The sequence below is a fragment of the Castor canadensis genome, chromosome 2 (assembly GCF_047511655.1).
Source record: "Castor canadensis chromosome 2, mCasCan1.hap1v2, whole genome shotgun sequence".
Taxonomy (NCBI): domain Eukaryota; kingdom Metazoa; phylum Chordata; class Mammalia; order Rodentia; family Castoridae; genus Castor; species Castor canadensis.
The window spans coordinates 188,991,271-189,002,335 of record NC_133387.1 but is presented as its reverse complement, the minus strand read 5'-3'; the positions used below and the strand labels follow the sequence as shown (position 1 = coordinate 189,002,335).

The following is an 11,065-nucleotide window of genomic DNA, read 5'->3' as shown; positions in this document are numbered from 1 at the left end:
TTCTTGTTCAAAGTATCATTTATTTGTATGACTTAGGAAAAAGTGCCTTTCTAGCATCATTTTTCCTATCATAGTTACTCAGATATGGTGCCTTCACATTCTCTTGCCCTTCAAAACCTACTGGTGGGGATAAAACAGGAAGCTGTCAGTAGCCTCAGGGCTGTTTCTCCTTTTCCCTTTCCTCCTAGAGTCACAGAGTCACAGGAGTTCCACATAAACTCAGTGAGTTTGCTCAGAAACCTGAGATCATCTAGAAAGCAAGGAAGGATTCATTCTCTGGAAAGAGCATCCTTTGGCAGAAGAATCCTTTGGCAATCAACAGAAGTTCAGACTGGCTGTCAACATGTTAGACTGAGAGGCAGACTCCAGGATACAATTAGGCCAGGTTGAAGAATTTACAGAACAGTGAGTGTAATTTGTGCCCTGAAAAATCCAGTTGAACATCTGTAACCTAAGGCCACCCAAGAGTGGCAGTGGAGTTGCATATTTGAGAACACATGCCTTCATTCACACACATAACCGGCCCAGAAGCCGAGCGAGGGGATGTAGTGGAGGTGGGAGAGCTACTTCCCTGGTTTCCCTTAGAAGAGGAGGTTGCTGGTAAGAAAAATGAGCAGGATATGAATAGCACCCACAATGGGGCTGCTGAAAGCTGTGACAGCCAAGCTACTGGGTGTGGTCGTTGCAGGGGTTGATGTAGTCTTGGCTGGGGTCCGGGTGGTTTTGGTTGTGGTCGGATTGGTTCTGAAAGTGCTGGTGGTGGAGGTCAAGGTTGTGGTTGTTTCTGGAAAACAAACAATAAGCATCAGAGCCTCTGTTGGGTGGAGGCTGGGGACTAGAAGCAGCTGCTAATCTGAGAGAATGCCAGAGCCTGAGTTCAGGAGCAAATTCAATCAGTACTTCTCCAGTGCTAGGTGTGTACAGAGGTCAACTGCTAGGGGGCCAGAGTGTTAAGTAACACAAGTAAGCCTTTAGCCTTAAGGTCTGCACAGTCCTTTGAGGTTAGGGGGAGACCTACTGAATTTATACAACTGCTGAATTTATTATGGGGTGGCTAGTCTGCCCTCAAAAATTTCATGTCCATAATATTAGATTAACCACTATAAATAGATCCTGAATAGCACAGTTTAATGTTTTTCATGCTAATTTCAAGGGTTTATAGGAACTCAGTATCATCTACACCTAAGTATGACCATTCCTGCTTTACAGTTAGTAGAAAGATGCCTTATCCAGACTCCTGACTCCCTTTCTCTGGTTTGTGAGGTACAGGCCATTTTCACATGCAGGGATCTGACCAGACATTAGTTCTCTGAGGTTATCTCTCAGAGAAGTAGAGAAAGCCAGACCTATATTCTGGGGGATAGGGGACTTGGCTGATCCTGGAACACTAGAGCTTGGGACTCAGACAATTCAAGGGTCTGACTGGATCATAGAGGGGTCCCCTTTAAAACTCTGGTTACAAGGAAGAGGAAGAAGGAAAACATCCAGTGATTTACCAGCCCTGGGTAGCCTTTTGTCTGCCTGGAGGATGCCTTTTAGTTCAGTGGCATTGTCTCATCTCATTTAGCATTTCCCTAGAACAAATATTTCTTTGGTATTCCAGGAGTCACAACTCAGGGTCTCACTATGTAGCCCAGGCTAGCCTCGAATCCTCCATCCTCCTGCCTTAGCCTCCCAAGTGTTGGGATTGCAGGTGTGTACACCAAACCTTGTCTCTTTTTCTTTTCTTCCCTTCTCTCTTTTCTTCTCTGATTCTCTTTCTCAGATAGGGTCCCACTATGTAGCCTAGGCTTGTCTCAATTTCTCCATCCTCCTGTTTCAGCCTCCAGGGTGCTAAGATTACAGGTCTGTACCACCATACCCAGGCTTTCTCTCTTTCTCTCTCTTTTAAACTCTCAATTTTATTAGCATAGAGCTATTAAAATTAGAAATAAACATTTTCTCCCCCTCTTAGAATTTATACAAGTGTTCATTTTATGTCCTTGAGGAAGAAAAATAACACCCCAGCCTTCTCACAGAGGCAAAGCCACCAAGGAAACAGTTAAGACTTTCATATAATAGTTTCATTAATCATAATCACTGTAAGATTTATTGTTGGAAATAATTATCCCCTTTGAGCACATTTCACAATGCTTGACTGGTAGAAAAATAGGTAGCATGCGATGTCTTTCAGTGTTCCAGGTCACGAGGAAGTCCTGTTACTTGGACACTGAGACAGGCTAATGGGTTTGAATCTTGCATTTAAAAACTTCATTACAGTCAGTTCTTTAGTTTTAATGTAAGGCTAAGAAAAGTGGAAATAAGCCTAAGATGTGGAACTAGAGACCTCATTTTGCTAGACTTTCTGTGTAGTCTTACACAAGTTGCTTATTTTTTTCTGTACCTTGTTTTCTGAATTTGTTTTAGTTCCCTCCAGAGAGGTAAGAGAAAAGGAAAGAGACAACAAAGGGAGAAGAAGGATGAGGAAGCTCAGGAAGGTGTGAAGTTGAGTGCTACAGCCTGTAAAAGCCAGTGGAAACTACCAGTGGTAGCAGTAGCAGTGGCCACTTTAAGAACGAATGAAATTATTGATCTTTCTTTGGTATCAATCATTTTTTGTGCAGCTTCTCCCCTCTCACCTCATCCCCTTTAAAACTGTGGTTAAAGTCTACTGCATACAATGAAGGCTTTGTGTGAGTGGAGACCATATTCTCAGTTACAACCTTGAAGGGAGGGAGGCACAGCCCTGGGAATGCTGTTTTGGGAACAGCACAACCTTGAAGGTATAACAGTGGAAACCTAACCTTGTGCCCTCAGGCCCCGGCTTATGTAACAGGGTATATGTTTATGAGCCCAAGCTACTGTGTAACTGTTTTTTGGGGGTTCTAAGAGGCAGAGACAGCAGGTTGCCCCTGTCTCTCCTTCCCTTGTACAGTCTGCTGTGTTGTTGATGGGAATAAAGCTGCCTATATACACAATGGCCCCTCGTGCTTCTCTTTCAGTTTTCCATTGGGCCCACTTTGCACACCACTGGCCAAAATGGTGGGCATAACAGTGTGAGTGGGTATTCTTTGTGGAAATTGAGGGGGATATTGATTTTCATATTGATCTCTATCAAATAGAAATAGCTCCCAGGGAAGCAGGAGCTTAGAGCCACAGGTAACCATGAAAATTTCTGAGAATTTGCTTGGGGAGGGCTTTGTTTTTCAAAGGCATGGGACAACAGGTTGGGAAAAACTTATGAAGGCTCCAAGGTGCTGGGAGACTCCACTGATATCTGGGTACGTGATCCTTTCTATTGAGGGTACCCACAAAGAACTTTTGCAAGCTGAGTTTACTGCCAGATATACAAATGGGCTATAAGAAACTCACCTTTATTTCCCAGTTTCACAGAAGAAAATGTAGCAGTGCGGTTGAGATTGACAATGAAGGCTCTGTGGAGGGCAAATCAATGAGAGGTAGGGTGAGGGTCACATCTGTGGAATACCCAAGTTCAGCTCACATCCCTGCGTTTCTGGAACACCATGCCCTCTTAATCTCAGTGCCTGCTTTTCCTATGTCCCAATGAGCAGATAATTAAAGATTAGTCTGTTTTATATTGTCTTCACTAAGCTCCTCCATGGTCTTACTCCAGACAGGCTGGGCCTGCTGCCTGTATCACCTATCTTGGTTATAGCTGTCCATAGACTCAATGGTAGCCTTCTCTATGAAGTGGTTTTCCCTATTGTCATTAACCCAGATGATGATCTCCATCAGGGAGCCATGACCCCTACTGCACTGAATTGCTACAAGCCTTTCTCCCTACTGGAGGGCTGACTTCTTGATCATATCTGATACATTGTAGGTACTTAATGATTGTTGACCTGAGTCTATTATAGTTTCAGTTTCTTGTTTATATATTCAACAAATAATTAACAAAAGGACACTATGTGACAATCACTATACTTGATCACCAGAAGGCCTGGTTCTTGCTCTGGTGGCATTTATAGCATCTTCAGAGAGACACATTTTAAAAGAAGGATCAACTAATTAGTTAATTAATTAGGTGATGTTTCACCTCTGCAATTATTTCTGTATGGGCCTGGCCCCTCAACCTCACTGTGAAGTCCTGGGGGCTGGGACCTCTTCATATCCCCTTGGTGCCCTACTCAGCATAGTACCCAGCATAGTGGTGCTCCCTGCTTCCTGTGTCCTCCTCCCCTTGAGTCAGTTTTGCTGATCAAGGCCACGGGTGTACACATTGTGAACAAGCTGAGAGACTAGTGTGTCACTGCAGGTGTACAAATCGGGATGGGATGGGAGACAGGTCATCAGTGGACTATGCTGTTTCTCTAGCAGAGTGCTGTTGTTTGTTCTTTGATCTGTTGTTGCATGAGTGTGGAGGCTTTAATGAGGTGAGATGAAAGGAAAGTCCTAGCTCTGATTAGCCTTGGCTGGCTTCTAAACAACTGCTGGCATTGTGAGTCTGGAATAGAAACAGATCCCCTCTGGAGTCTGCTCTTGGATGTCAATCTGTGGGTATCATGGTACCTCCTCCAAAGCCAGCTAAGTACGACCAGGCCCAGAGCATGGCAAGAGAGGGGAGAGGATGGCGACAGCAGTGTCAGCAGCTTCCAGACACTAGGCTGTTCACGGTGAACACAGCCCCACGGTCAGAATTGCCCTTTGAGTGCAAAATGACAGTCTGGAAACATAGATGCCTCACATGCTTGGTTCCTAAAACAAACCTGGTATCAAATCCCTAAGTGGGAGGAAGGCTTGTCGGTGAATCAAGCCTACCCCTTTTCTATGACACTGGGAAACAAGTTTTACCATACAACTGTCATACTTTCCCTGAGCAAGCCATTACCAAAATGAATATATATGTTAAAAATGATTCTTTAGTTTGTAGAAAATTTGTTTTGTTTTGGACAGTACTGGGGTTTGAACCCAGGGTCTCACACTTGCTAGGCATATGCTCTTTTCACTTGAGATATGTCCTGGCTCTGAATATAGATAATTTGAAAGAAAAAGGGCACCCAGTTCTTTCTGTTTGTGTTGAGCGTAACTGATGTGATATGGTATCTGTTAAGGTGTGTATGTGTGTGTGTGTGTCTGTGTGGTGTATGAGTGTGTGCTTGTGTGTATGTGTATTCCTACATATAAAAGGCATGACAGAGGATAGTGAAAGGAAGTGCCTCTGCTGGATTCTCCATGTCATATCTGGATTGTGGTTTTAGTCCTCTTGGGTCAATGTAAAACTTCATAAAAGCCCAAATAAAAATTTAAATGCCTAAAGCAAAGCGAGGTACTTACTGCAGCTCCACTCCAGTTATGTCCTCAGAATTAGGAACTATCCAGTGGACCTGGAGGAATGAGCTGTTTAGGTAAGTCACATGATACAGGACACCATTGCCATTGTTGCATTCCTCGTGGGCTTCCTGCCAGGTGCCCACCGGGTTGTGGTTCTTGTCCAGGGCCTGCAGGAGCACAGTGCTGACATTGCTATTCACAGGAACCCATACTAGGAGGAAAGGGGGAAGAAGCAATCAGTCCTCTGTTAGTGGAGCCAGGGGATAAGGGCTGTGAAGTCTAATGAAGTGTGAGAAAAGAAAGTTACAGAGTGGTATGCATAGTACAGGAAAATACAAGATATTAACCATGGTGATTTCTCAGTAGTGAGATTATAGATGATTTTTATTTTCTTCTTGGTGCTTTCCAGATTTCTACAGTGAAATGTGGACAAAGACCTATCCTCTAGCTGTAGTTTTGCTACATACTAGAGGTGAGGTCCCAAGAATGAATCTCGACCTGACTGGAGCCTTTTTGCCAGGTAGGAGGTAAGGCTGGTGGGCCCTCCTCCCAGGGGGAGTGCAGGGATAGTGGATGCATGTGAAAGGGTCAGGTGGGACCTGAGAAATGCTCCATGAACATACATGACACTGTCACCAGGTAAAGCAAAGCCCTGATCCTACTGATTCTCTTGGTCTCTGTGTTGAAGGTGTGGGAAGGGAGCATGGTCTAAGCTGTCAAATAAGCCCTTAGGGTTAATCTTCACTCAGATGAGTCTCCCCCTGTGACCCAGCTTGGCCTACACTTACTGGGAATCTTGCTGATACTTGCTAATTTCAGCATTCTGATGTGTAATAAGGAGGGCATTTCAAGAAAATATTTCGGCCTCTCCATTTCCTCCCTTAGAAGAGTCCCCTTCTCAATGCCAGGCTGTGTTCTCTCCAGAGGTCTTTTAGCCATCGGAGATTCCTTCAAAGGCTTCTTCACAAAGCAGAGAATGCAGATCACGTAGCTCAATGAGACCAGGCAGTTCTGGGTCTGAATTCTTGCTCTAACACTTATGAACAGTCTGGTTTCTTGCTGCTCATTTAATCACTCCACACACACATTTATTTTTGGCAGTACTGGGGTTTGAATTCAAGGTGTCACACTTGTTAGGCAGGCACTGTACCACCTGAGCCATATCTGCAACCCTTTTTAACTCCCAAGTGCTGGGATTACAGACACGATCCACCACGCATAGCTTTGTTTTAAGAGTTTCTTTCCATGATAACAAAGGGACCCAGTTGTCTCTTGGGAGTTGCCAAACTATTTATACATGGCTTACCAATGTTGACACAATGCTGAAATGGAAAAAAATTTCAAAACCAATATAAGGAAAGGTGGTTGGCTTGGGTGAACATTTACTCAGAGTCCTCAGAAGGCCTAAGCCCTGGGAAGGACATTCTACAAGGCATTTGTGGAGCCTGCTTTATACTTGCAGATGTGGAATCTGTCTCTTCTACTCCCATGGGCAGAGGATTTTGACCCTAAGATGAAAGCATTCCTATTGTGAGTAAGAGTACCACAGGGCTTGCACACATTTCACTTCTGAAATGGAATCTGATAAAAGTGCATGGCATGCATAGGCATTCAGAAACCCAAGTGCTTTTTTTTCCCCATCCTTTCCATCTTACTGGTTCCATGTGATGCTGCTGTCACTGCCCTTTCACCTCCCAGATCTCTTGCGTCTTTCTTCTCCTGTCTCCCATCTCCCTCATGTCAGAAGGCTCCCTTGTCTCCCCAGTACCTTCACCTGGCAGAATTCTCTTTCTCCCACTTTCGCCTTGTGATGTGTTATCTTACATAAGGGACCTGTAATCTGTCTTGCTGTAATGCCTTTTGATTCCCCAGGTCACACAGATACCTACCTGCTACTCATCTTGAATTACAAGATTATCCTCCCTGCCCTGGTAGAACAAGATCTACTTCCTGAGGCTGTGGGACAAGCGAAGTGCATAGTGGCAGTCTCCAGGAAAAAGTAGAAAGAAAGCTGGGTGCCAGTGGCTCACACCTGTAATCCTAGCTACTCAGGAGGCAGAGATCAGAAGGATGGTGGTTCGAAGCCAGCCTGGGCAAATAGTACGTGAGACCCTATCTTGAATAACCCCTTTACAAAAAAGGGCTGATGGAGTGGTTCAAAGTGTAGGCCCTGAGTTCAAAACCCAGTACCACAAAAAAAAAAAAAAAAAGGATAAGCAGGTTAAGTGTGTGAAGCTATGCCATAAGCAGGTGGTTCACCTAGTGATGGGGGGAATCTGTAAACTATGAGTGTTACCCCAGGGGTCTCTGCAAAATTTGGTTAGACTTTCTAAGAGAGGCAGGATGGCATAGGAATAAGAAGAAAGGCTTTGAAACTGGATGAAACTAGCGTGTTATTTAGGTTAAAATGTTAGCTGTGTTACATTCTAGTGACTTTGGGTAAAATTTTAACTTCTGCATGCTTCAATTCTCATCTGTAAATTGGGAAGTTGATAGCACTTGTCCTTAGAGCACTATCCAGCATGTAGTAAGAAGTGTTGGCTCTCATATTTGACAGATGTTCAGGGCAGGGTCTCTGAAGCTAGAGAGCTGGGACATATCCCAGTCCCACCATTTCTATAGCTCTGTGACCTGAGCAAGCCATTTAACATCTGTGCCTGTTTTCTCATCTACAAAATGGAAACGATAAAGTGATCTAACTCATAGATTAGTATGAGAACTAAGTGCATTCATACATAATAGAATGGCTCAAGGGGTAGAGTGCCTGCCTAGCAAATGCAAGGTCCTGAGTTCAAACCCCAGTACAGAAAAACAACAACAACAACGAAACAAAAGAAAACCAGCTCCTCAATCCATAAAGCACCACGTCAAATCTTGTTGCTGCTGTTGTAAAACTAATTAGAAAGCATATTCCTTGACTGGTTGATTTGGCGGCTCCCCAAAGGGGTATTTATAAGATATTCACCAGGTACTTCTAAGAAAAGCACTGGGTTAAGAATGAAAAGACCAAGATTTAAGAGCCAGGTCTGTCACTTAATGGCAGTGGGACACTGAGTAAGCCAAAATGCCAGGAGCCAGGCTCCTCACATATAAGGTGGGCAGCTTACAACGTTTTCTGCTCACAGACTGACTAAATGCCAGTAGTCCCTCTGGAGTTATGCAGTGTACATAGAGGAACAGAGGAACTGTTTTGTCAAGTGGATGTGAAAAGACGGCATACTGTGATGCAGTTATGATCCCTTAAAATAATAAAATGTCCATTTTATTCAAGTCAGAGAATTTGCTTGCTGAGGCCCATGTGATCTGGGCATTGGAACTTTATGCCTCCTGTGATTCAGGTTTGCACAGGAAACTTGCAGAAAGAGTCCTCTCCACCCTCTCACATCTTTTCATTCCCCCATTTCCCATCTGGTTCAGAAACACATATTTTGTGTAACTGAGAGCAGTGCAGAAAAGGTGTTGTTCTGGAATTCTGATAAACACCTCACAGAGACAGAGGACAGCAAAAAGTGTGGCTTTCATTTACCTGTGTAGCTTGTGTTGCTTCCAAAGACACTTGGGTTGGTTTTGATGCCTGGGTTGTGACTGGTAAAGGCCTTATCAAAGATCATGCAGTTGTCACTAGAATTTGTAGAGATGGCAGAAGAAAAGGGTAGTCCGAGGTAGAGAAACAGCCCCAGTTGTAGCAGCATGGAATGGAGCAGTGCCATGGTCTTGATGTGCTTGGGTTGCTGAGTCTGGCACCAGTGAGACTGAAGACTGACTCGCTTTCTGTTTATATGCTCTGGGACTGGAGCATTGGGTGATGTCACACATGCAAATCTTCTTCCCACCCCTCTGAAAAATACACTGCCTTCTGGAATTTGGCCCAAGAAATCACTAGTAAATCACCAGTCTTGACTTACCTGTCACCAATGATCCTTTACCAATTCCAGTTTTGCTCAAGAAGGGGAATGTGAAAATTATGGTTTGTACAAAATATGCCTTTCACTCTTCTCACATCTGCATATGAAGGAAGCTGCTGAGAAACTGTTGAGAATTTCACCAGCAAAGTGACATTCAGAGTTGAGCAATAATCCCAAACCTACTCTGTCTGGGAAGTCTGCTCCTCTCCCCGCAGGAAACTCAGGCATTGAAGCCTTCTTTTCTTGGAATAGTACATATTGTCTTCTGATCCTACTTAATCGAGCATCTATCCAATTTCCAGGTAATTTCATGGCTAGCATAGAATTACAAAGACTGTATCTGTATTTATATTTCTTTCTTTGAAAAGAAATATAAACAGCTTAGATCCACCCTGTTCTTGACACTTTCTTCCATAGCATTACAGCACAAGGAAACTACCAAAAATCAGAAAATAGGTTTTTAAAATAGGTTTTTAGTAATTTACTCACTGAAGCAAAAAAGAAGGAAGAAGTATGAGTAAAAAGAAAACAAAAGCAAATGTAGGATTGAATTAGGGTAATATTTTAAAGTGTTTGTTCAAGAGAAGTAGTTAGAGAGTGGTAGAATGAAGATCTCTGAAAAATTCACTCCTTCGTAAAAGCAGTGGGAATGCTGGCAAAAATGGTCAACAGCAACTTTTTCAGAACTCTAGAAATTAACCAAAGTTTTCTAAACAATGTGGAAACATTTATTTAATAAATATTAGTTGGATGTCATTGAAAACATTGAGCATTGTGGTGTTTTTAAGTTGTCTAGTCCACTCCCTCACCCCATCTGCATGGTTGCCTTGGAAACTGAGAACCTTGCAACTATGGTAGCTGTGAAGATCAGAAAACTACCAGCCAATAGAAGGGGTTAGCATGGGCTTGGAAAGCCTCATTCGCAGAGAACTGTGTGACCCACTTGGAAGTTGCCTGTAAAGCTGCATTCTCAGAAATGTCTCTATTTGATCAGACTTAGAACCTTCTGTGTCAACAGCTTTATTGACAATGTGGTTGTCAAATACAGTCAGTGGGAATTTTTAAACATTGCAGTTTCTTGAGGCAACAATTCTATTTGAGCACAACAAGAAAATGAGTAAAAACAGGTAAACAAACAAACATAAAAGAAAAACCCGAGGAATGAGATGTTCATAGAAAACTTTGAGCTCAAATTCATAGGAATCTAGAAGACCATGTGCATGGGCAGGCATAGTCACATGCCTAAGAATGGCCCAAGAAACCAGTGCCCTTCACTTGTCTTGAGACTTTGCCCAAGTAGGAAGTGGAGGCTGAGGCAGACTTGTAAAACTGCTGGCCTGGCCAGTGCAGGCCTGCCCTAACATGCACACAGAGAAGCACTTAATGAAGACTGACAGACTTCCTGCTTTGAAAGATTTGAGGAAGTTTCTGTCTATTCATCAGCAGACAACTAAGTTTACCGAGCAGAGACTTCAGGGGTCACACATGATAAAGAATACAGAATTTACAGAATTAATCTGAGAAAGTCAAAACCAAACAAACAGAAGCAACAGCAGCAATAGCAAACAACGAATAACACCAAATGCCTTGAGGAGGGGAATCTGGTGTTCACAGATGCTATGTTACATTTTTTAAATGTTCATTTTTCAACAAAAAATTATAAGACAGGGCTGGGGATAGCTCATTAGTAGAGTGCTTGCCTACTGTGAGCAAGACCCTGGGTTCAATTCCCAGTGCTAAAAACAAAGCAAAACTACAAGACACATCACAACAAATAAACCCCAAAATACCAATACCAATAATAATAATAAAACTAAGAACATATGGCCCAAACAGAAGGAAAAACTCTCAGTCAACATAAACTGGTCCTGAAGAAACCCAGTTGTTGG

At 43.2% G+C, this 11,065-nt stretch overlaps 1 protein-coding gene across 1 annotated transcript; it reads right to left on the bottom strand.

Moving 5' to 3' along the window:
- Plet1 (placenta expressed transcript 1) lies at positions 1 to 9,038 on the bottom strand. The gene is made up of 4 exons (XM_020184124.2): positions 8,798 to 9,038; positions 5,275 to 5,482; positions 3,352 to 3,413; positions 1 to 784 (listed from the first exon to the last, which is right to left on the bottom strand). The coding sequence occupies exons 1-4, from the start codon at positions 8,979 to 8,981 to the stop codon at positions 582 to 584; spliced, it is 657 nt and encodes a 218-aa protein (XP_020039713.1). The 5' UTR covers positions 8,982 to 9,038; the 3' UTR covers positions 1 to 581.
- Between the last annotated feature and the right edge of the window lie 2,027 nt (positions 9,039 to 11,065).

Bases quoted from the DNA above. Each gene is read 5' to 3' on its own strand.
- Plet1 (XM_020184124.2), bottom strand. From the start codon at position 8,981: ATGGCACTGCTCCATTCCATGCTGCTACAACTGGGGCTGTTTCTCTAC. The intron at 5,483-8,797 runs GTAAATGAAAGC...CTTTCCTCCTAG, and splicing joins AAGCAACACAAGCTACACAG to TATGGGTTCCTGTGAATAGC. The intron at 3,414-5,274 runs GTAAGTACCTCG...TGCCCTCCACAG, and splicing joins ATAACTGGAGTGGAGCTGCA to AGCCTTCATTGTCAATCTCA.